Below are 26,142 nucleotides of genomic sequence, written 5' to 3' on the forward strand. Positions count from 1 at the left end.
AGACATCAGAACTAAATTTCTCACACTGTAAAATGACAGTACTAGACTAGGTAGGCAGCATCATCCTAATAGTAGTAAAATGATCACAGTACAGTAAATTTTGGCTTAACTGACAGCATGTGAACTTGTGGTAACAAAAATATTTTTGAGATGTATCCCAAAGTGCGTTAGTGTCTAACAAACTTTGAATTGTGTTCTATGTGACTAGTGCCCCAAGGGCTAATGCAAGTCAGTGGCCTTGAACACCACCAATATGTACTAGCTATGTTTATGTAAATAAACAATGAACCAACTGTTCAAGGGACATTAAATTTTAGAAAGTCTGTATACAAACAGTGGAGTAGCTGATAATGTTATTTTTCAAGTTCTTCCTCAAACAGAATGCAAAAATGCATAAACATTTCAAAATGCAAATGTTTTCACCTCTTGTAGAATGTTTCAAAATCAACTATTTGAAACAAAAATCTTATTTTTGTTTTTTGAGACAGAGTCTCACTTTGTTGCCCAGGCTAGAGTGAGTGCCATGGCATCAGCCTAGCTCACAGCAACCTCAAACTCCTGGGCTCAAGCGATCCTACTGCCTCAGCCTCCCGAGTAGCTGGGACTACAGGCATGTACCACCATGCCCAGCTAAGTTTTTCTATATATATTAGTTGGCCAATTAATTTCTTTGTATTTATAGTAGAGACGGGGTCTCGCTCTTGCTCAGGCTGGTTTCGAACTCCTGACCTCGAGCAATCCGCCCGCCTCGGCCTCCCAGAGTGCTAGGATTACAGGCGTGAACCACCGCGCCCGGCCTGAAATAAAAATCTTAATATCATTCTTTAATGAAAGCACTAAACTCTTGATTTTCATCTGATGCTTGATTTATTAAGTGCTTTACGTGAATTTTTAATAGCACATTTTATTTAGTTCTCAAAACATAAGAAATTAAATAGAAGATCTATTATAGTCACAACTGTTCTATCCAAATTTTAGTGTCACTCTTTACTGTTCAACATAATATACTACTTTATTTTCAATTATCATTTAGAACTTTAAGGGAAAGTTACATTACTGAGTCTCCCTATTGATCTGATTCAGAATCTCAGGAAGGGCGGAGGGAGATGAAGAGCTCATCATGTAATTCTTTTGTACGTTTAGAATATTGAGTAGATAATGTCACACTTCCCTTACCAGTTGGCCTTTCCATGTAAGCCTAAGTTCTTGACCTTCTCCCAGCAACTCCAACTACACAATTCCTATTCCTATGACAAGATAAACTATTTAAACAGCAAAGTAGGTCTACTTATAAGTACATTTATTCCTCCTTTTACTCCATCCCTATATTTGTTTGTGATCCATTTCTCAAATATCCATAGGCTAGGGGAAAAATCAGGCACAAAACAAAATAGAATGTTGTATCAATCTCTATTTTCAGCCTATTGCCTCCTCCCACCTTACTGAGCAATCTTAATAATTTTCCTCATACAACAGAGGAAAAGAAGGATGAAGCTACTGTCACCTTACATACAACCCTACTTAACCTCATCAAGAAACTGGCCTGTTCTACCTGATATATCATAATGCTAATTTATCCATCAACTGAAAAAATCTTAAAAGCCACTTTTGTATTAAATCAAACACTTTCCCAAATTCCCTGAGCATTCACATAAACCACCAAATAGAAATGCCTATATAGTCATTTTAAAGTCTTTATCTAAAAGCAGATTCCTTACTTTTTTCAATTTTGGAAGTGCATTTCAAGAAATTCTACTTATAGATATATACCTGTCAATCAGCAGATTTCAGTATTCAGTGCAGTTACTAAATAGTGATGTCCATTTTGGAAGACTACATTAATGTTTACCAACTGTGAAATATAAACTAACTCAATACTAACTTCAGTCTAAGCACTGTAATTGCTAACTAACCCTCTCTGTTCAAACTTGTTTCAGTATGAAGAGACAAAGAAAGCAGAGGAAAGTAGGAATTCTCAGCCAAGATATGTATTATGAGCCTTTCCCCCTTTGATCCATGGTCTCCTTATTCATATATTCTGTGGGTAGCCTTTTGGATATAAGAAATGGTGTCACCAGCTGCCACATACAGTACTTCCCTTAAGAGGGACATATTCAGTGACATCTTAGATAACAGCTAAGTCTTTATCCCCTTTTAAAGGTTTTCTTTCTCTTTCTAGTTTTATCTTTCTTTCCAACTACACTGCTAGACCCTACTTAGAATCATATTTCTTCATACCCATCCCTCCAGGTTAAAGACTATTAAGCTTAAACTGTGGGGTCAATATAACATCTTCCCTTGGTGCTTTCTTAGAAATATGACCAAGCAGAACACAGAATCAAATCACTTCAAATGAAAAACTGAGTAAAAAGGGGCACTCAGAGCCTATGTGTAACAGAAAATAGTGACAGAAGCATCAAATTAAATAAGTCAGATCCATGACCACAGCAGAAAGATAAAATAGCAGAATTATATGTAGTTTCACCTCAATTGGTAAATGGAATAATGTGAGAAAATATTACATAGCTATAAATTATAAATAAAGTTAAATGCTTTTCTTTTAACCTACTAGTTATGACCTTAGCTGTCACAGTTATGTAACATTTATTGTTGGGCATATCCCTATACCAGATTCCATTAAAGTATAGGTTAAAGCAGATTATGTTTTTAATCTAGTGATTCACAGCACATCCCAAGGGTACCACTGTTCCCACTGAATTTCAATGTTTAACAGAATATAGGCCACTTCTATCTTAAAAAGATACTTAGAAAAGCATCACTTTTGCAACAAGTTCTATCTGTAATTAGGAACAATGCTGCAAAAGCTAAATCCAATAAACACACAAAAACTGAAATTATTCTTTTGTGTTTTTCAAACTGAAGAATCAAGTATATGGTGGAAACTACCTAGTAAATCTATTTAAAAAATCCTCATATGGTAAATTCAGAAGGAATGCCTAAATTGTTATTGTTAGTTTGCTTCTTCAACACAAAGTGTTTCTAAGATGTGAATAAGCACTAATGGTTTTGGCCTAATTCACTCTAACGACATTAGTTCAGGATCTGCTGAGGAATGTCTCATCCTGGGAACCTTCTAGCATCTCCCATAGTTGGATTATGGAGTTAGCATGCCAAGTTTATGATTGAGGACAAAAAGTAAAGGAAAATTCCCTTTTGTAACAGAAACCTACTAAAAAATGGCAATGGTAAAAGCCACGTGTGTGTTCAGTCTGTAATAGAAAAATAAATCTTAAAAGCTTAGCTCACGTCCACTTCAACTTTGCTACTCCAGGCCAAAATACCTTACGGAAAGTGTTGGAGAGTAGTGTGACCCTCAGATTTGGAGGGTATTAAGTTTACTAAATGTCTAAGAATCTCTCACATATGTAACACAATATTGTACCAATCTGTTGTTTTAGAATGATTTTGTGGGTAATCAGCTCTGTTTGGAGGCACAAACACAATTTATTTCAATGTAAAGGTATTTAACATATGAAACAATTTATATGCTTTGTACAATATAATGACATAATAAAGACTTACAAAATTAACCTAATTTGCAGTATTGTGAAACATTATTCAATACAAACTTGAAAGCACACCATATTTGACTAGGTCATACAACTCTTGAGTTCAAATAACTGATATGGGAAGTATTTTGGTAAAGTGCCCACAGTGAGAACAGTTTAAAAAGCAGCCCCTGTTTTCTACAGAAAAAGCTGTGATAGTGATCACAACTTTTTGTGATCACAGTCTCTGCAAAACTACACAGCACTCGCCTTCAGGGGAGCAATACCCTGGACACACAGCTTATTTCACATTAGTGAACAAACTCAAGATTTTTATAAAAGTTCTGGCTTTGGGCCAGAAGATAAAATGTCCCATATATACATGTATAAAACCCCCAATTTCTCGCTTCTTAAATTCTCTAGTTCTAAAAATGGCTTTTTGACTTGTCTTTAAGTTTAAAAAGGAAAAAGTGTGCAATGCACTTTGAATTAATAATATATAAATGAGAAAGATGCTTGTGATGGTACTAATCTACTTAGAGTATATACATGATCTTTGGGTATTGTGAGAATCAGTTTAACTGTCCCTCACCTTATGAGCAACTTAATTTTCTAAGTTACCCAGGAAATGTACTTAACCATTTACAAAAACAAAAATCCTAATACACACTTTACAAAATCATGGTCTTATTTACCTGCACATTTTCCCACAAGACAGGTACATATTAAAAAATATTGCTCAAAAACATAAAAATATATATTATTTCTTTCCTTTACCATTTATGCATATAAATATTTTACTGAAGAAAATGCATCATTCAATAAACAAATGCAAAAACTGCTTTATATAAAGTGTGGTTCTCTGCTATGTAGCAATATAACATATAAAACGATTACAATGTAGTTAGCTATTAATGAGCTAAATTCAAGATAACTTGCAAACCAATACAGCAGTGAACAGTCCCTTGAGTCCATTAGGAAAAGTCAAGTCAATTTTCTAACAGATTACATAAAAATATGGGCCAATAAGTGCATTATAAATGCAAAAAAAGCATTGCTTCATCAGCACATTCTTCAGTCTTGTTTGGACTAGATGCCAAACTTACTGTTCACTTTTCGGTTCATCTTGTTTTCCATTAAGCTCTTGATCAACTCTGTTTAAAGAAAAATATACGATAATAAGACACAAGCAACTGAACAATTTTCTTTCTAAAAATAATGACTATGTTTAGCATAGAAAATTATTCTGTTAAAAACAAAGCTTTGCAAAGAAGCAGACATAGTAAAAAAGTTGCCCAACATTATTTCCCCAACCAGAAAAGAGAATTTTAAAAGACAGAGGACACTGGCAAGAAATGTGGCTGTTGTTTCTTTAAAGATTTTAAAATACTTTACATACAAATGCACATAAACTTTCTTAAAAGTTCAAATTACAAAGGCATATTAAAATGGTGACTTGTAGCTTGGCTCCAGCAGGGATCCAAGTGGTAAGACTGGGAGGAAAAACAACTCCCTGAAAAATGATTTTGTTAACTAAAATATGAAAGTGCCACTAATGCCATCAATTGATCAATTAATATTTTTAAAATTCACTGAAAAAAACGCATATGTATAAAAACCACAATTGTTCTCCAAAACCTACCGGTACACTTAGTCTGTGAATGCCTTTTATTTATTTTGATGGTAAGAAGCCATAAGAAATTAACATTCAGAACTACCTAATGTAGATTAAAAATCTCATTCAATTGTGGTGTTGGACAAAGTTCTTATCAAAATTTAGGCATGTGGGGATTAGGATTTCATAATTAGCACATAGTAATTACAGACAACCCTTCAAAGATAATACAAAACAGTCCATTACTATTATCTTTGTAGTAGTTTGAACAACTGATGTGAGATGTTTAAAATAATCTGGTATGATACAGAAAGACACTTTTCACATTTGTTTCTATTACTATGATCACCTGAGCATTAATGAATCAGACCTAAAAGCAAACCTTAGTTTGTGGTAAAGCCAGATAGATGAACATTTTAAAATATTTTTAATATTGGTATCAAAAATTGAAAGGTCTTGATAAGGCAAGCAAAATATATCCAATCTTTTCAACATGTGAAATATCCTTAAGCTCACAGCTTCTATGGCTATTCCAAAAAAGGGGAAAAGAAATAGCCTTAAGAAGTTCATAATTATTTTAAAATACCATTGCAACATTTTAACAATTTGTATCTGCCTAGCCATACTTGCACTGAGTTGTTTGAAAGAAATATCTGAAACATTTAAAACTGCTCTATACTTTTCCCACAACTGTCAGGCTAGGTAGATCCTGGCATGGCCGAGGACACTGGAGCTCACCTTCCCTGGCATTTGTTTGACCCTCTTCTCCATAAGCCCTTCAATAAAATGGTTTGACACACTCTACTCCCCGCAAAACAGCTATATTTCAATATTCATAGTTTCTTACTCTCCTTAGCACCAGTATTTATCATGGAGATGACACCTTAAATAAGTTGCCTTGCACCTATCTTCCTGTAAGGTTTGGTTTTAAAAACATGCCTTTCTATTTAATTCAAAAAATTAAATCTCATCACTTTCATACTGACAAGGATTTAGTATTATTATTATTATTTTGAGACAGTCTCACTCTGTTGCCCGGGCTAGAGTGCTGTGGGATCAGCCTAGCTCACAGCAACCTCAAACTCCTGGGCTCAGGCAATCCTTCTGCCTCAGCCTCCCAAGTAGCTGGGACTACAGGCATGTGCCACCATGCCCGGCTAATTTTTTTTTCTCTCTCTATATATATTTTTAGTTGGCCAATTAATTTCTTTCTATTTTTTTTTTTTTTTAGTAGAGATGGATCTCCCTCTTGCTCAGGCTGGTTTTGAACTCCTGACCTTGAGCGATCCACCCACTTTGGCCTCCCAGCGTGCTAGTATTACAGGCATGAGTCACTGAGCCCGGCCGGATTTATTATTTTTTAAGGCCCAAGAAACTCTGTTCAAAAGCTAAGGGCCTGAAAGATATGTGTAATGATCCTATTTAAGGTTAAACACAAAGGAAAAAAACTAAAAATAAATTACAGATTATATTTTGAATTTTAACTACTTGTTTGGCAAATGCACAGCAATGCCTAGAAAGGAATGAGCAATCAGCATGATCTAAAGTCATTGTCTAGGGGGGAGAGGGAGCAAGGGCAATGTATGTAACCTTAACATTTGTACCCCTGTAATATACTGGGGGAAAAAAAGGGAAAAACCCAACCACTAAATAAATAAATAAATACAGTAAGTCACTGTCTACATCTCTATGTTAAAGTTTGGTTAAACTGTAAAGTGTCATACAGAAATGTAAAGAATGATTCTATGACATGGCCTACTGAATTCTCAGTCATCAACAGAACCAAAATATGTTCAAAGTTAAGAATGTTTCAGTACCAGCTAGTTACAGCTGGTTCCTTAGAATGGTTAAATAACAACATATAAATCTCTCACCTTAACTCTTAAGAAAGAAAGATTGTATTTTTTCTTTTTTTTTTTTTTGAGACAGAGTCTCACTCTGTCACCCGGGGCTAGAGTGCTGTGATGTAAGCCTACCTCACAGCAACCTCAAACTCTTGGGCTCAGGCTCAGGGAATCCTCCTTCCTCAGCCTCCCGAATAGCTGGGACTACATGCACGCACCACCAGGCCCAGCTAATTTTTTTTATTTTTAGTTGTTTGGCTAATTTCTTTCTATTTTTTTTAGTAGAGATGGGGTCTCGTTCTTGCTCAGGCTGGTCTCGAGCTCCTGAGCTTGAGCAACCCTCTGCCATGGCCTCCCAGAGTGCTAGGATTATAGACGTAAGCTACCATGCCCAGCAGAAAGATTGTATTAAACTATGCTTTGCTAACTTAACTGTCAGTATTTTAAAAATCTATTAAGAGGGTCGGCACAGTGGCTCAAGCCTGTAATCCTAGCACTCTGGGAGACCAAGGTAGGTGGATCACTCAAGGTCAGGAGTTGGAGACCAGCCTGAGCAAGAGCAAGACCCCATCTCTACTAAAAATAGAAAGAAATTAATTGGCCAACTAAAAATATATATATAGAAAAAATTAGCCGGGCATGGTGGTACATGCCTGTAGTCCCAGCTACTCAGGAGACTGAGACAGAAGGATTGCTTGAGCCCAGGAGTTTGAGGTTGCTGTGAGCTAGGCTGATGCCACAGCACTCTAGCCTGAGCAACACAGTGAGACTCTGTCTCAAAATCAAAAACAAAAAAATCTGCTAACAAATTAGATCCAAATTCTACATTTTTCTAAATTACAATAAAAAATCATAGCTATTTTATATAACCCTTGCCTTTCATCTTTTATGCTAAGATATTAATAGATAATAGTTTGTTATGCTCAAAGCAGAAGTGTTCAAAATTAAATTTAAAATAGTAAGCAGAGTGTTTAACTGTTAAATGGTACATTGAACTTTTAGGTATTTTATCACATGTAGAATTTGACTGGTTAGCAAGCCATTTAATTTAAGCATAAAGGGAAATCAATGTTGGTTAGCCAAAGAATATATGCATTGCAAATATAATCATCAACCCCAGGGAAATAAACTGATTCCTTTAAAAAGTCTGCCTAAGTATTTCAAAAAGACAAGTTGGAGATTTAAAGAGGATGGTGAAACAGATAAAGTCTTAAAAGGATTTAGTGTTCCAAACAGTATTCTTAGTAATTTCTCTGGTTTCACCATTAGCATTTCTTCCTTAGACCAAAAAGGAAGAAGGGGCTATGGTCTTTAATTTCTAATTGGCATTATATTAAAACAAAGTGAATCCAAGTCATATTCAGCATTAGAAATTTTGGATTCGCTCTATATTTGGAAGTTGGGGTATATTTATATTTACAAATGCTATTATCTTTGTTTAGAAGCTAACCAACCAATAAGGAAGAGTTAGTCTGTGCAATGCAAATGGACTAGTCTAGATGCAACCCATTCAAGGTGTGCATATACCTTTTTTGTTTCTTTTTTAACTTTTCTTCTTCATACCTTGGTAGGGAAGAGTTATTTCAGTAAATATACATGTTATGAGGATGAACACAAACTTGAAAAAAGGCACTAAAAATAAACTCATTTAAGTTTGCTGGCAAACCAAAAATATTTAATAGATGGTGTAGAAAGTAAAAACTGACTTAATAAATCTGGCTTTGACACATTAAACAGACTAAAACCATAGGTTAACAGAACAAAGAAACTTTTTAGATGCATTGTGATGCTCAGGTATTTATGTTAACAGCCTTCTACTAAATCCTTTCAGAAGTTAGATGGAAGTATGTGAATTTGATAAATAGAACAAATTCTAGTCACTGGAAAATATTAAGGTTATGCTGATTTAAATATTTATTTCCTTAACAATATGATTATTCAATGCCATGATGAGTTTACTCAAATTTGGAGAGCACCATGTTCAAGTTTGGAGAATGTTCCTTAGTAACCAATCAGAAAATCATCTCTTAGATTGCAGTCTATAAAAATATAAATGAATCACAACCAGAAATCATTTCTCCTAGTTCTTCAACTGATAGCCTGATGAAAATGAGGACTTAAGGGGACAATGAGGGGAAATGGTTTCTTCCTCTTTGTTACCAAAAAAAGAAGAGCAGTTACAAAATATTAATAATATAGAAAGAATGAGTATTCAAAAACATTACCTCTTGCACATCAAAATATAAAGATCCAATACAATTAAAGAAATAAAATAAAACATACTGTTTTATGCATTCTGGTATGCCAACATATTCCATGGGGACAAGTTCCGCTAGTTCTGCCAAATTAAAGACGTATCTAATTTTTTGGCTGAATTTTGAGCTATGGAAGAAAATAAAAATAATTATCTCAATATTTCTCACCAATAGAACTGACAAGAAATTTATACAAGGAATTTTTTTTAACAGTCAGTGGCATTTTGAATGTCTACAACATAAATAAATGATAAAATGATTCAGGTGACAGATATGTTAATTATCCTGATTTCATCATTAAACACTAAATGCTTGTATCAAAATATCACTCTGTATCCCATAAATATATACAATTATTATGTGTCAACTGAAAATAAAAGGGGAGAGAGCAGAATAAAGTAAAAAAGACCATAAACAAAAACACCAAAAGACAAAGTGAATGGCTCTAGAAAATTACCTAATAAATGGTCTTGTAACAGCCAGAAGTGTTCTGATAAACCAAGAGGGATGTACAATGATTAGAGATTTTAGGTTTTTCCGTAACCTGGAGTTTAAAAAAAACAAAAGAAAATTAAAATATCTCTATAAATTCTAAAGCTAGATGTTAAGACATCAGTATGTGTAAATTTATACAAAATAATTGAAATATCTCATGCTAGAGTTCTCATTTAGGTATGATACTCAGGAAAACAAGAAAATTCTCTCTTGAATTCCAATGGTCACTCCTACTGCTATGACATGAACATTACTTCATTTGGCCAAAGCCTGTATTAAATGTCCCCTAGAATTCATTCACTTGTCTTCAGGACTCTGTGAACTAGGGGAAAGAGGCCAATATTGAATACAAACGTAAACTATTTTCATTTTTTAAGACAGGGGAGAGATTGGTACTAATTTCTTCAACATCTTGAAAGGCACTGTGCAGGCAGAGAGGTAGGAGTGGAGATGACACGAATCAGACAAGAACAAACATGAATCAGATCTAACTCCTATTCTTAAGTTGATGAGTTTAAAATTTTGATTAAAAATTAAAGCATTATTCTAGACCTCTTTTTAAATGATCAAATAAAAACTGTTGTTGTATCATTTATATTTCACACACAAAGTGATCATTAAGGAGATATTTATATATATATTTAACCACAAGAACTAAGCAATGTCAAGTTTAGACATGAAGAGAAACCTATTAATGCATCTGGTTTAATTAAACTAGTTTCAATTAGCTATGGCTAAATCAAATCAATTGGAAGATCAAATTCCTTCCATTAAGTATTGATGACTAAATCCCAAGAGAATACACTTCTAGTTCTTGTTCCAAAGAAAAGATTATGGCTAAAGAAGTATCTTTAAGAAACATAAAACATGCTAAACACTATAAATTACGCAAAACTCAGAATGTAATAAAATTATGGCCAAAATTAATTTCCTTCAAAACCTTCTAAAACACTATCTTTATAAATGAACAGAACCTGTTATGAAATTATTACTATGTTATTATTTTTTTTGAGACAGAGTCTTCTGTTGCCCTGGCTAGAGTGCCGTGGCATGAGCCTAGATCACAGCAACCTCAAACTCCTGGTTCAAGCAATCCTCTTGCCTCAGCCTCCTTAACAGCTGGGACTACTGGAGTGTGCCACCATGGCTAGCTAATTTTTTCTATTTTTAGTTGCCTGATTAATTTTTTTTTCTATTTTTACTACACTTGATCTTCGCCAAAAGGCTGAGAAGCGATTAATTATTTTTCTTTCCTATTTTTAGTAGAGAGGGGGTCTCACTATTGCTCAGGCTAGTCTTGAACTCCTGATCTCAAGTGACCCTCCTGCCTTGGCCTCCCAGAGTGCTAGGATTATAGGGTGAGCCACCATGCACAGCCCGTTATGAAATTAACAAATGTAATTTAAGAAGTGATTACATGGCATCTTTAAGTGGCAACAGAAAATAAAATTTAATCTAATAAAGCCATTATAAAAATTATTCAGACTAGCTGTCAACTTGTATTTACATTACCTTCTATCGATTTGCTGATAACATTTCCTGAGCCATCCCAGACTGGGCATTTTTCTTCGAGTTGTTGCACCATTTAAATAAACTATCATGTAGTTTTCTGCTACTAACAGCTCCAAAGTGCCAATAACATATCTGTAAAAACAAATTAAGCTTTAAATATTATTGTGCAGAACTGAACTAGTTTTTCCAAATTATATAATTCCCTTTCCTCCTTGACAATGAAAGCAAATGCAATTAAAATTTTAAAACTGCATTAGTTAGTTGGCATTATGATTATTTTAAAAAGAGCATTATTTTTTAGAGATACATACTGAAATGTTTCTACATGATATGATGTCTGGGATTTGAGGGAGAAGTGGGAATAATGTATAAATTGTTAATTGTTGAAGTGAGTGACCAATACATAAAGATTCAATATATTTCTCTTTACCTTTATGTGTTTAAAACTTTCCATAATAAAGTTTTTAAGAGCTATACTAACCTGAGAAATGGAATGACTATGGAAATAGAACTAGTCAGCTCAGTTACACTGGGCTTCTAGATGTAAATGTAATTTAGTTCTATGATTTTGAGATAAAAGTCACTGAACAATTGATGTGCCCTTAAATGTAAAATAAAAAAGTTGGAACAGATAATCTGAGATATATCTTCCAGTTTTATTTATTTATTTTTAATTTTTTATAGTAGAGATGGGGTCTTGCTCTTGTTCAGGCTGGTTTCGAACTCCTGACCTTGAGCAATCCGCCCGCCTCAGCCTCCCAGAGTGCTAGGATTACAGGTGTGAGCCACTGCACCAAGCCTATCTTCCCATTTTACAATGACAATTTTTTTTTGAGTTGGAAAACTACCTTTTCATAATGCCAAAGAATAAGGACTTAAAAGAATCAGAACTGGGATATTTATAATTTTTACACAGCTTAAGCTCACTTACTTAAGATGGAGATCTAATTAGCTCAGAATTCTGTCCAAACATTTCTGTTAAAATATACTTACTTAAAGAGATTGTCCATCAGGTATCTATAGTTAGGTTGACCACTTTCAGGCATAAAACAGACAGCAAACACAACAATGGCATTTAGTCCATCCCCATAATATCCTGAAAAAGAAATCAAAAATTATTTCACACCAGCATGATTTTACTTGAAGAGTTTTTTAACGGACATTGGTATGACTGATAGATTATAGTAGTTTAACTTTCACAAATTTCTGGATCAAAAAGCATGTTTTTTAAAACCTTATATGGTCTTAAACAGATCTTTGAATCTCCTCTTCCTAAAAAAGAGAATAATAAAATTTGAAGCGGGAAGGGTAGGTATAAAAGCAAGAAAACCACTGAAGCTAGCATAATTATTATTTATTTATTTTTTTTTGAAGACAGAATCCTACTCTGTTGCCCAGGCTAGAGTGCCATGGCGTCAGTCTAGCTCACAGCAACCTCAAACTCCTGGGCTCAAGTGACCCTCCTGCCTCAGCCTCCCAAGTAGCTGGGACTATAGGCTCATGCCACACCTAGCTAATTTTTCTATTTTTATTAGAGACAGGGTCTTACTCTTGCTCAGGCTGGTCTCAAACTTCTCAGCTCAAGCAATCCTTCTGCCTCGGCCTCCCAAAGTGCTAGGATTATAGACATGAGCCATCTCGCCTGGCCAAAGCTAGCATAATTAAAAAGCCAACCCTATTTTAGTAAGTAGACAAATACAGTGATATAATCCAAGCAGACAAAATATAACATCTGAAATAAAGCATTCTTATGCTTATGGTTAAAGTGAGTGCTTTTTAAAAGACAGTTTTCAGTTCAACAATGCTTAGCATTTTGCAGAATTTAGGACATTAAAAACTAAAAAAAAAAGATTACATCTGACAAAATTTTCAATGAAGAAAAACAATGCTAAAATAGTATGTATGTTTCAATTGCAATCTTTTTGTTTTTTTTTTTTTGAGACAGAGTCTCCCTCTGATGCCCAGGCTAGAGTACTGTGCTGTCATCATAGCTCACAACAACCTCAAACTGCTTGGCTCAAGTGCTCCTCCTGCCTTAGCTGGGACTACAGGTGCATGTCACCACACCCAGCTAATTTTTCTACTTTTCGTAGAAATGGGGTCTCATTCTTGCTCAGGCTGGTCGAACTCCTGGCCTCAAGCAATCCTCCCACCTTGGCCTCCCAGTGCTAGAATTACAGGTGTGAGCTTCAATTGCAATCTTTAGATAATCTTAAGCCTGTATTCAGAAACAAATATTTTTGATTTAACTTTCATTTCTATTTACAAACCTGCACTGAAAAGATCTGAACATTTCAAGAACATTAGACTCTTCACTACCTCTTTCTTAATCCTTTAGTCACAAGATGGCCTTGATTATTTTCCCCTAAGAAAAATAAAGTACTATTTCTGAAAGATATTAGGTTTAAACTAAGGCAGGTCACCCTTTGATTCCTATGAACTAGCTGAATTAATGTTGCCTATGGACTTCCTGATCCAGATTATCCTGTTTTCGTCATCTCAATAAGATTAAATTAAGCAGAAGAATATAACTACAAATATTCAAGTGAATTGCTTTCAGATGAATGAAGACTGTAGAAATAAGCAGGGAAATGCATTTGGCAGAGAGTAAATTAAGTGGAAATGGTTCTCTGAAAAAAATCAATCTGCTTGACCCATGTGCCCCTGTGTCCTGTGTTCAGAGGATTTAAGTTAATATGACATGTTCTACAGAGTGAGTTTTGTTTTGACTCACCAGTAACATTCCAGCACTATTTACACAGTGCCTAGGTAAACTTCTATAAATAGTGTAGTCAGACTGCAAGGAGTTATAAGTTGTATTTTCATAGCTTTTCCTATTTGACTTGTAAATTTTTAAAGGAAAGGGACCAAACCCTGTTTTTTGTATACCTCATAAATATGCAAAGTGGGTACTCCATAAAAATGTTTAATGAACTAGTTTTCTACTAAAGCTAAATGATTTACTCAGAGTTTTAAGGTAAATTAAGAGTTGCAGTTTAAAAAGTCCAAGTTTTGGCTGGGCACAGTGGCTCACTCCTGTAATCCTAGTACTCTGGGAGGCTGAGGTAGGACTGCTTGAGACCAGGAGTTTGAGATCAGCCTGAGCAACATAGTGACACCTAATGTTACAAAAAACTGAAAAATTAGCTGGGTGTGGTGGCACATGCCTATAGTACCAGCTACTTGGGAGGCTGAGGCAGACAGATTGCTTGAGCCTAGGAATTTGAAGTTGCAGTGAGCTATGATAACACCATTACACTCCAACTCAGGTGACACTGTGAGACCCTGTTTAAAAAGAAAGTCTAAGTTTTACTTGTATCCACAAAAAGACTTGTATAAGAATGTTCAAAGCAGTTTCATTCATAATAGCCCTAACTGGAAACAACTCGCTCACCCCTCACAAGGAGAACAGATAAGCAAATTATGATTTATCCATGCAACGGACTACTACTCTGCAATAGGAAACAATGAACTATGGATACATGCAACAGCATGGATAAATCTCAAAAAAACATTATACTGAACACAAGTAGCAGACAAAAGAGTGCATACTACATGACTGCAGTTACTGTACACGAAATTCTATAACAGGCAAAACTATGGAGGGTAGACTTTAGAATAGTGGTTACTGGAGGAGTATTAAAGAATTTTTCTGGGGCACTGAAAATGTTCTATATGTTTAGGGGTGTGGGTTATATATATGGGTACATACGGTTATATGGGCATTTGTCAAAACTCATTCAACTATAAACTTAAGATCAGAGTATTTCACTGTATATAAATTATAAATGAATAAAAGGGGATAAAGTCAAGACCTAGTTTGGGGAGGCCTAATGATAGGGGTGAGAGGGAGAGAGTTTTCACTGCATATTCTTTTGTACTTTTCAAGCTTACTATATATATATATAAATAATTTTTATTTATTTATTTATTTATTTATTTATTTATTTATTTATTTATTTATTTATTTATTTATTTTTGAGACAGAGTCTTGCTTTGTTGCCCAGGCTAGAGTGAGTGCCATGGCGTCAGCCTAGCTCACAGCAACCTCAAACTCCTGGGCTCAAGCAATCCTCCTGCCTCAGCTTCCCGAGTAGCTGGGAATACAGGCATGTGCCACCATGCCCGGCTAATTTTTTCTAAATATATTAGTTGGCCAATTAATTTCTTTCTATTTATAGTAGAGACGGGGTCTCGCTCTTGCTCAGGCTGGTTTTGAACTCCTGACCTTGAGCAATCCGCCTGCCTTGGCCTCCCAGAGTGAATAATTTTTAAATGTTTGTTTTATTCTTTTACTTCAAACCTGCCATTTTCTAAAACTGTGAGAAATGTTTATCATTCTTTCACAATTATATAATTTTCTAGGGAGATCATTTAAAAGCATTTAGATTTCTGATATTACATTAAAAAATATGAACAATCTTTACTAACTCTTACCTCCATGGCTGATAACTTTTTTATAGGGTTCGATTGCCTTCATATCAACCCTGTGGTCCTGTTCTCCGATCCTGAACATACGCCAGCGTCGTCCATCTTCTTTTTCCTCTGCTGCTGTGTACTCAGTAATTGAGCCTTTCCTAATAACTTCAGTAGTTTTTGGTTTTGGAAGATCATCTGTCAAAATGAAAGGTTTTTGAATCATAAATCTGTATACAATAAAAATCAAATTGTATGTTAACCACTTTACTATCTAGATTGTTCAGAGAATTTTCATTATTATCTGCAGAATTTTCAATCTCTTCCATAATGGAGAAAAGGCTTGTTTTTCATACAAGGCCATTTTATGTCTTTGGAAATCGTAATTCTTTAACTTTTTTTATTGCCCAATTCAGCAAAGTACCTAATCACAGTGCAATGTATATCCACAAGTTCAGAAAAGAAAATTCATACAGCCATCAAAATCTTAGTACATTAGCCCTACAATGCCTTTCCAGATTCAACTTGTGACAACACTGTCCTTGGTAGTTACTACTATAGGTTACTTCAAATAGCTATCTGGAGACAATTTTTTTGTTGTTGTTGAGCACGTAAATTAATTCCCAAACACTATAATACCAGATAGAAAAGTGGTTAACTACTAAATGATCATTCCTCATTTGATCACCTTTATAAAGCAGAAATATATTTATAATATTCTGAAGTGTACATGCAAAACTCGATTTAAATTAACATTAGCCAAAGCATAAGCATCAATGATTAGGTATAATTTATGTTTCAAGATTGCAATTTAGCTGATTTTTAATGAAGTAATGATTTGCAAAATTTTTGTATCATAGTCCTTACCAAAAGATGGGGGAAAGGGGAACCTACTGCATGTTAGTTGTTTGTTTCCAAGACATAGCTGTTAACGGAAAATATCCTTCCAGGAAATGACTACAGCAGCATTAAAGAGAGAAGAGACAAAACACATAGGCAGAAAACTATTTCAGTATCTTTACAAATTATTGTTTATTTCTGGACTGCTTATTGAACCAGCAAAATAGGAAAAAAAAGGAACCAAAGATACAGCCATATCATTCTCTACTGCAGATAAAATACCTAATGCTCTGCTTTGAAGAAAAAATTATTTTAAAGATGGAAAATATATATCTAAAAATTACTAACATCTATACAAAGATACTGCAGGCAGCAATTATCTAATTAAAGAGAGCATGCAAAGTAAAACACATGCCAATTCCTTTGAATTTCAAGTAGTTAATAAGGAAGATAAGTTTGGGGGCTAAGAGTATACATTAATTCCAGTTGGTTGTTTCACACAGTGGAGCACTATTAGGCAAACCTATTTAAAAAAAAATCACCCTCCAAAACTTCCCTTTCCACTAACTGTAAAGTATTTTTAGCACATTTCCTAAATTATGTCTCTTCAAAAGTTTTTTTCTTAGCTGATCAACTGAAAAAGAACATGTCTTAAATGTCAAATAATATTTTTGGAGAAACTATGAAAAAACATAACTTTACAGCATTGGGCAAATAGGGAAAAAAAGGCACTGGTGTAATCTACTATAAGAGCTTTGAAAATTCTGAGAATATTCATGTGTTAGCAGAATTTTATATCACAGAAACAAATATATGCTATATATGAACTTTAGAAAGAAAACTAAATCCCTTTATGTATAGATTTTAGTCAGCTCATGATCAAGTTTTAAGGTCTTCCTATTATCCTAATTTTCTCAATGAGAATGCCATTATAAAAACATGTATGTATATAAAGACAAACATTCATTAATAACAATCAGATAAAAACAGTAAAACATTTACCTTCCCACTCAAACTCATTACTGTTCTCTGATGGGGTGTCTAAGCCGTCTAAGTCAATCTCCCCACTTTCATCCAAATCATCTGACAAAACAGAGCCATCACTAGGATCCAGTGTAAGGCTAATGTCTGGAGCCATTAGTTTCTTTCTTGCTTTATTTCCATTAACTTCTAGTGAGTCTGGAATGGGAAAATAAAGAAAAAGATACTCAAGGAAGAAAAAAATTTTAGCCACTTCATTGTTTTCATTTTTTTTTTTTTCCTATTTTTATTTTTTTTTAGTCTAGAGGGGGTCTTCGCTCTTGCTCAGGCTGGTCTCCAACTCCTGGGCTCAAGCAATCCTCCTGTTTCAGTTTCCCAGAGTGCTAAGTTTATGGGCATGAGCCACCGTGCCCAGCCCTAGCCACTTCACTCTTGAGAAAAATAACATTAAACACAATTCCAAAGCACTAATTTACAAAATTTGCATTCTGATCACCATTGCTTTTATGTCACTGGCAAGAGATCAATGAGGTAGCAATGTCTTTTAAATAATATAGAAAGACCTTATAGTCACTTCTTACTACTAAAAAATCATTTCCTCCCACCAAGTCACTGTAAAAATTCTCCAAAACCAAGAATATGTTTTTGGAAAGTTAATTTTCTCGAGCATTCTAAAAATACTTTCCTCAATGTTCAACTTATACTTCAGCTCCCTATGATGGGATAAAAGCTTAGTGTATTATTATTATTATCTTTACAAAGAAATATGTTTAAAAATAACACAAAGTCCATCATTTCGTGAAAAGTGTTAATTTCTTACCAGGCTCGCTCTCTGGTCCAGTTACAGTTAGTATATCTGCTTCAATACTATCATCTTCTGGTAAAGGTCTAGAAGACATAGACATACTTTTTACCCAGAAATTTTAGAAAAAAAATTTTTGAAGTTCAATCTATTAAAAATATAGCTCACAGAAACAATTATGTGGAAAATATAACAAAACAATGTTTCTTAAGCTTAGTAATTTACAAACCACTTTTAAAGAAAAAATTCTCAGACTGTCAGAATTAACTTACATACCTATATAAGTAACACATAAAAGTAGATGTAAATCCCTTATGTAACAGCTCTTATACAACTATAAAACATACTTTAAAACTTTAAGCAAAATACAAAACAAATATAACTGAAATGCATGAATATAATGGGATGTATGATGCAATGTATGACAAAGCTCAATTTTATTCAATGAGAATATGGTGATAATGGCTACAACTCTTTTGAGATCAGCATTTCTACATTACTATCATCATCATATGTTGCTATGACTCACTTCTCCCACCAGCTGTCCATCTTCCAACTGCTAAAGCACCTCACTGTGCACTGGGATGATTTCTGACCATGAAGCCATGAAGGCATCATTTAAATATAAGGTCTACTTTTGCTCTTTTTTCATTAGCCCACTTGGTATCAATACAATTATAAATATAAATGCAAATGTACCAAGGTGGGCAGATTGTTTGAGCTCAGGAATTTGATACCAGCCTGAGCAAGACCGAGACCCTGTCTCTACCAAAAATAGAAAAAATTAGCCGGGCATGGTGGCGCATGCCTGTAGTCCCAGCTACTTGGGAGGCTGAGGCAGAAAGATCACTTGAGCCCAGGAATTTGAGGTTGCTGTGAGCTAGGCTGACACCACTGGCACTCTAGCCCTGGGGCAACAGAGTGAGACTCTTGTCTCAAAAAAAAAAAATCCTTGTTTATTTATTTAATAAGTTTTTTCTTAGAAAAAACCCACAAAATTTAAAAATTCTTGCAGACAACCAAAGATTCTTTTCACCAAGAAACCCTAAGACCTTAGTTTTAAAAATACTGCATTATTGTGTATAAAACAATTTTGAAACTTAAATGATCAAAACAAAAATGAAAGATTATTGAAGATTACATATATATGGGGGTGGAAAGTAAGATGGAATTTTATTCTAATTAATGAAGAGGAACTTTCATTTCCTAGTATCAAATGATCATCTTGTAATACTGGGTTTCTTTAAGAAGCCTAATATTCATTTAACAAGTGACATCTCAATAAGGAAATCCTGAAGCTTTGTTCTGAATTAGTTTTCATTTAAAAGTATTATTCACATTGGAAAGTCTTCATCTTGCCATTCTTCTTTAAGTTCTACACCTTCCATCCTCAGCCTGGATTCAATGTCAACTACAGACTCCTGATAATCCAGAGAGCCAATGTCCTGTGATAAAGAGAGAAAAGTTTAGAACAACTTAATTTCCACTTTACTTTTTAATCTACTGAAAAGGTGCAATAACCTCACACCTTAGTTCATACCTCCACTCTATCATCTATAGGCTTTAGTTCAGTGGTCTAGGCATAAAATCAATTTATTGAGTTGCAACTTTTTTTTAAAGAATTAGAATAGAAAATATTCTAGTATATATATTCTAGCACATATAATACACATATCTAGTAAAGTAAGTATTGTTTGTAGTAAAGATACTGTTCAGTGAAAATATTTGTTTTCAGTTGTATATATAGTATTTCAGGTTGTGATTTAAAATATATTTCATACTATGGACTATATAAAAAAATTTGAGGTGGAAATAAGAAATAAAAGTAAACATATTCTCTACTATAGATTCATGATTAAATTTTCTGTCCTTTGGATAGAGGTTGATTCTAGAAAGTGAACACTAGTAAATAACATTTACCACTCTCATGATTCAGCAGATCCAAGTGGTGTGCTATCATTTATATTTTCCAATCTATAGTTTTGATGCAGTAACTTGTCCAGTAAATGAATTAGGCTACCTTTTTATTTGTTTCATATCTACACCATGCCTTTCTCGTTTGGCTTGGCATAAGTTTTCAGACACTAAACTTGTTGAATGTCTTTGTTTATGCAACTACTTATTTTAACTTATGTCATGAACTTTAGTTTTTCCAAGGAAGGGTATTGAGTGTCAATATCCTCATTTTACAAAGAGAAGAAAAAGGGAAGAGTCTAATCCCTTTGATTGATGGAATAAATAATATCAGTTTAGGTATGGTATTTAAGAAGTCATGAAGATCAACTGGCTAACAGTGCAACAAAATACTGAAAACTATAGAGGGCAAGAGGTATAAATGAGTATTTAGTTTATTTACATTACAGTCAACAGATGTCTGAAGTTATTCAAAAACAACAGTGATACATTTCTTAAGAGATAAAAGTGGTTGGCACCAGTAGATGAGGAAAGAAGGTGAGATAGGGAGAATGACTGATGCTTTCATAGCAAGTCCTTCTACACTATTTTATTTTATTTTTGAGACAGTCTTGCTCTGTTGCCACAGCTGGAGTGCAGTGGCACAATCACAGCTCACTGCAACCTCAAATTCTTGGGCTCAAGTGATCCTCCCACCTAGCCTCTCAAAGTGTTGGGATTACAGGCATGAGGCACTGCAACTAACTGATTTTTAAAACTATGTATAACTTTAAAAAAATACCTATCAAATAAAAAAAATTATGCTAGCCATTCACATTCATATCAACTAGTCTTCTAAAACAAAAACGTCATCATGTTTTATGGTTGCCTTACCTGCTATGTCATTACAATACTCAAAAAAGGTACAATGTTACATAGAAAAAAGCATTATGTTCCAGAACAACAAAAAAATTACAATCAAAATTTCCTAAAGTGCTAGATTTCACATAGTAAACTAAATTTATATATCCACCAAGACTTGAAGGCTCTCCTCTCAGTTTGAATTTTTACTTATACTCAAGAGAAGGTTCCAAACATTCCCAAAAGGTTTATATTTTTTAAGATCCACTTGTTAGCATAGAAAATATGACAGATGCTGGCTTTTCCTAATATATTTGACTAGAAACGTCAGTTTATTTATATATACCAGTAAGGCATTTTTAATTCTCTGGGATTAAAAATGTGGGAGAATTCTCTGGGAAAACTCTGAGCCAGATAATTTTGAGAAAGGAAGAACAGTTAAAATACAATAACTCTTATTTAGTAGTTTCTGATTCTAATAAGTAACCTATACTTTAAAGCAATTAACACACATCTGCAATGATTACTTTATAGATTGCTTTCTGACAACAGCTCTTCCTTTCTATAGAGGGGAAAATAAATGAGGGACACCTACCATACCAAACTATTCCTATTCAGAACACAGAACTAGGAAAAAAGAAAAAATTTTTTTTAAAAAAAGAGCCCAGAATTATAGCCAATACGTATTACTTCAGAATCATGCTCAAGTGAGACCAAAGCATTTTATCAGTAAAGGCTAAAAACCCAGTCTCTTCCAGATTTTTACTTTACTATCCTTCTCAATGTTAAGTTTTCTCAAGACTTTGGCACTCACTTTAAAGTGAACAAATATATTTTCCTAAAATCAATAACCAGAAAAACTGTACACTATCTCATTTCACCTTGTTAAAAAAAATATCAGGATGTTCTCTGGGTATCTTTTTCAGATATCTCAAAGACTTAGAAAAATATTTTAACATTTCAAAAATAAAAGTAGTGACTGAAATTTGCATCCAATATACTCCCAACACTTACCCCAGTGCCTGGCACATAATAGGCTTGTAAAAATTAGTTAAATGAATAAGTATTTAACTGTAAAGTATGACACTGGATAGCAAACCTTTGCTCAATTTCTTACATTTACTTTGCTTATTAAACTGCTTAAATAGGATTTCTATTATGTTTTACCTCATAAAAATGTAATGAAAATATTCTGTGGGAACCTACATACATGCAATATAAATTTTTGTTGGTAAAGTTATTCCTTATTTGTAAGAGGAAATATCTATCATAGGAAATTCTAGAAGATAACCCATGCATTTTAGCTGCTAAATCACTTGAACAAGTTGTCACTTGAAAATAGCCCCTCTAAACAAGTCTTTCAACTCTTTTAGCCTATTTGTATCATTTTTACTATAATACACCTTAGCATATGGACATGGATATTTAGTTTGGAGATAATCAAGCTGGTTAAACAGAACAGAGGAAAGATAAAGATGGATTCACTTGACTATTTCATTATGAATTTTAGGGGAAAAGTACACTAGGTAGATGCAGACAATTTAAACAATTGAGAGAGTACTGTTCTTGGAAGCACATTATCATCAAGCAGCTGTAAGAACCGGAAACAAACAAGAAAGGAATTAATATAAGCACAACCACTTTGAAGGAAATCAGGATACTGCTGACTCACAAGTTAGCTGTGGTTGCTTCCCATTTTTTGTTTATTGATTTTTTTTTTTATTACAATGGGGAAACAACACTAAGATGCTATTTGTTAAAATAACCTAATGCAACAGGAATGACCTGATTGCTCAAAAGACTGGCGGTAGTGTTGGCACATCTGCACTAATGCCAGTTATCTGTGGAGGTAATAAAGATGAATTCAAAACAGTCCTTGACCTCAGTAGTTTAAAAATCAAGGTAATAATGGATTTCCTCTTGACACAGATTCAGAGGAGAGGTGTGGTGTAGACCCAACCCAAGATGAAAAAGGGGATTCCCCTTGCAGCTTAGCAACATAAGCAAAAACTAAATGTTAAGATCGTATTTAGAACTGTCTAGACTACAACATAATTTTACATGGCAATTCTACTATAAGGTAGTTTAACACTGCGGCTGGAAGAGGTGCTAGTAACAGCCATTTATGCTGAAATCAATTACGGTTGGCAGAAGGAAGTGCCCAGACAAGCCGTTTACTTCCCCACTTAGGCCAAAAGAATTCAACTGAAATATTTATGCTCACTTTTTAATGAACAGCCTATATGTTTATGAAGATCACCAAAACATCCCTAGAAAAGTCCTATATGCTTGCTTGTCATTGCTCCCTTCAGGGTAGGGTCATGTAGGTTTTTAAGAATGAAATAAGTTGCTCTTTCAGAAATGTTAACACAGAAGTTAGATAAAAACTAGAATGGTGTTGACTTCTCTCAAGATTGTGAATATAAAGCAAAGGATAATTATGTCACCTATAAAAGGTACATTCATGCAGAACATACTGGAGATGCTCTGAGACCTTTAAAAAGACTGAAGTCTAATAACTGATCACTAACACTGTTGTAGAGTTATAAATATTAGTTGTAATATAAAATTATAATTTTGGAATATTATGATCACCACGTTGTACTAGAATTCTGCTTTATGGGATGTAAGCTTAACAAGACATCTTTTGATCTACTGTCAGCCCACGTTAATTTATTGGATTTGGTTATACACATATTTTCTTTCTCAGAAGTCTTCCTTATCACTCCTTCTACCATAGTTACTCCAGACAGAATGAATAGAACCACTTTCCCAAATGGTAATTTTCATATTTATTAATCACTTTTACATCTATCCTCTCATATGTTCCAACCAACAACTTTGTGAGGTATAAAACACTTGTGTTATTATCCCCATCTTATATCTGAAGCAAGGACACTACATCACTCCACATTCTGAACCTCAGATCTTGTCCATAACTGTTTCTAATATAGCACACTGCCTTCCTTTAACTGGCAACTTTATACACAATAAGCCCGTAATACCAGATTTCGTTACACTTGGCTTCAAAGGTCCTGTAATGCCTAAAATGATCATAATAGCACTGACTTGCAATAATAATCTCGCTTAAGTTGTGTTTGCAGAAGTGGATCTGTCATACTTCCTGTCTAAATCCAACAATATCAGGCTGCACTAGAGATTATGAATAGGAATTCAGTTTACAGAAAATGTAAAAATGACAAGAACTAAGGAGAAAATGTACAAGATGACCAAGAAACTAGCCTGCAGGTTAACTTTAATTGGGTAACTTCAGTTGTAATAATTTTGAAGTAACTTATCCTTTTACGAATTACAGAATTTCTTCTGTGCAATTACAGAGATTCCTATAAAATGTTAGAAAAGGAATACACTAAAAATAAGAAATCAAGCATTAGGAGAAATATGAGATTCTAATTTAAAAAAAAAAGGTGAGAATGAAAAACGCAATACTAAAATGCAATCACATCTACTTCACTCAACTAAATGGGAGCCACTATAGCTACCTTGATGAACGTGGCAAAAGCTGTGTGTTCAAAGCTCCCAGGACAAGGTTAAATTTCAAAGAAACGTAATAAAGGCCTAAATGAATTTCTGATTTAACTTTACTTGATCTAGTAGCTCTCCAGTGGCCTCAGATGCACCCAGAAAATCCAATCCATTTGCCAGGAATTTAAAAGGAAAAGACAAGTTCCTGAATTCACGCAGGGGCAGGGACTCGGCTTTTGAAGTACACACTCTGTATTTGGTTTAGCTTGCTCAGTAAGACCTGTTAAACCTCTGATTATTTATCTTGCTTCCGTGTCTATTCCCCGAGGGTACCAGAGGGACACCAGAAGTTCAAGTTTCTTTGTTCTGCACCGGGACGGACGCCGGTCATAAAAGCGAACCGTCGCGGCCCAGTCACCGCGCCCAGGCCAGGGCAGAGGGGTGGAGCAGGGAAGGGGGCAGCTTCCATCCCAAGTATAAGTACCCCAAACGGAAAAGGGGTGGGGGGGGCAAGGCTGGCAGAGACAAACAGGAGCCAAGCCAAGGGCGGGGACCGAAGCTGGGCGGGGATGCAGGAAGCGCCTCCCGAGCCGAGTCCACGGCGCCCCCGGCAACAGATAACCCCGCGGGCTCCCACCCCCGGTCCGCCGGGGGCCCGCGCCAGTCCGCCGTGCGCCCCCCGGCCGGTCCCCAGCGCGGAGCCGCCGCGCCGAGTGCCCCCCCCCCGGGCCGCACTCACCCCGGAGGAAGCCTTGGCCCCCTCGTCCTCTGCGTCCCTCCAGGCCGGCGACGTCGGGCTGACGGCCAGGTCGCAGAAAGCGGTGCCGAGCGGAGCCCGCTCCCCTCGGCCGGCGGTGGAGACTCACGCCCGGTCCCCCGGCCGCAGCAGCGCCGCTGCGGTAGCAGCAGCTGACCCGGACGCAGTGAGCCGCCCCGCCGGACGTGACAACATGCTCCAGGCGCGGCAGCAGGCGGAGGCGGAGGCCGAGGCGCCTCTCTTGGAACCCACAGCGCCCCCCGCCCCTTCGGCCGTCGCGGGCTGACTCCCGCGCATGCGCGCGCGCGGGGCCGGCCTTTTCCCTCTCTGGGCATGCGGGTTCCGTTGACGCCTCGTTGGCGGGCGTCTCTGAAGCTCCAGAAGCATCTTTCCCCTTTCCTCTCCTCTGGGAGGTGGCCCCGGGGTCTCAAAGAGTTATTTTTATTTTCTGTCTGCTTGTCTTTATGGATCATTACAGATCAATACGTAATGATCAATAATAATGTACGTTATAAACTGGATGAGGCCTGGCGCAGTGGCTCACGCCTGTTATCCTAGCACTCTGGGAGGCCGAGGCAGGCCGATTGCCTTCAAGGTGGGGAGTTGGAAACCAGCCTGAGCAAGAGCCAGACAGTCTCTACTATAAATAGAAAGAAATTAATTGGCCAACTAACATATATAGAAAAAATTAACCGGGCATGGTGGCGCATGCCTGTAGTCCCAGCAACTCGGGAGGCTGAGGCAGGAGGATTGCTTGAGCCCAGGAGTTTGAGGTTGCTGTGAGCTAGGCTGACACCCCCTGCACTCTAGCCTGGGCAACAAAGCAAGCCTTTGTCTCTAAATAAATAAATAAAAATAAACTGGATGAAATGAGGG

At 35.6% G+C, this 26,142-nt stretch overlaps 1 protein-coding gene across 4 annotated transcripts; it reads right to left on the minus strand.

Moving 5' to 3' along the window:
• Positions 1-3,443: 3,443 nt before the first annotated feature.
• BNIP2 (BCL2 interacting protein 2) lies at positions 3,444-25,487 on the minus strand. 4 transcript variants are annotated; one of them, XM_076004432.1, is made up of 11 exons: positions 25,249-25,487; positions 19,608-19,714; positions 18,288-18,355; positions 17,489-17,665; positions 15,668-15,844; positions 12,224-12,326; positions 11,231-11,380; positions 9,681-9,767; positions 9,252-9,350; positions 8,496-8,531; positions 3,444-4,663 (listed from the first exon to the last, which is right to left on the minus strand). In XM_076004432.1, the coding sequence occupies exons 2-11, from the start codon at positions 19,655-19,657 to the stop codon at positions 4,612-4,614; spliced, it is 999 nt and encodes a 332-aa protein (XP_075860547.1). In that variant the 5' UTR covers positions 19,658-19,714; positions 25,249-25,487; the 3' UTR covers positions 3,444-4,611. The 4 variants fall into 4 exon arrangements, with proteins under 4 accessions (XP_075860547.1, XP_012638452.3, XP_075860548.1 ...); XM_012782998.3 differs by having other exon boundaries at positions 11,231-11,362; positions 25,249-25,486; XM_076004433.1 differs by lacking the exon at positions 8,496-8,531.
• Between the last annotated feature and the right edge of the window lie 655 nt (positions 25,488-26,142).

This window comes from Microcebus murinus, chromosome 6, assembly GCF_040939455.1.
Source record: "Microcebus murinus isolate Inina chromosome 6, M.murinus_Inina_mat1.0, whole genome shotgun sequence".
NCBI lineage: Eukaryota > Metazoa > Chordata > Mammalia > Primates > Cheirogaleidae > Microcebus > Microcebus murinus.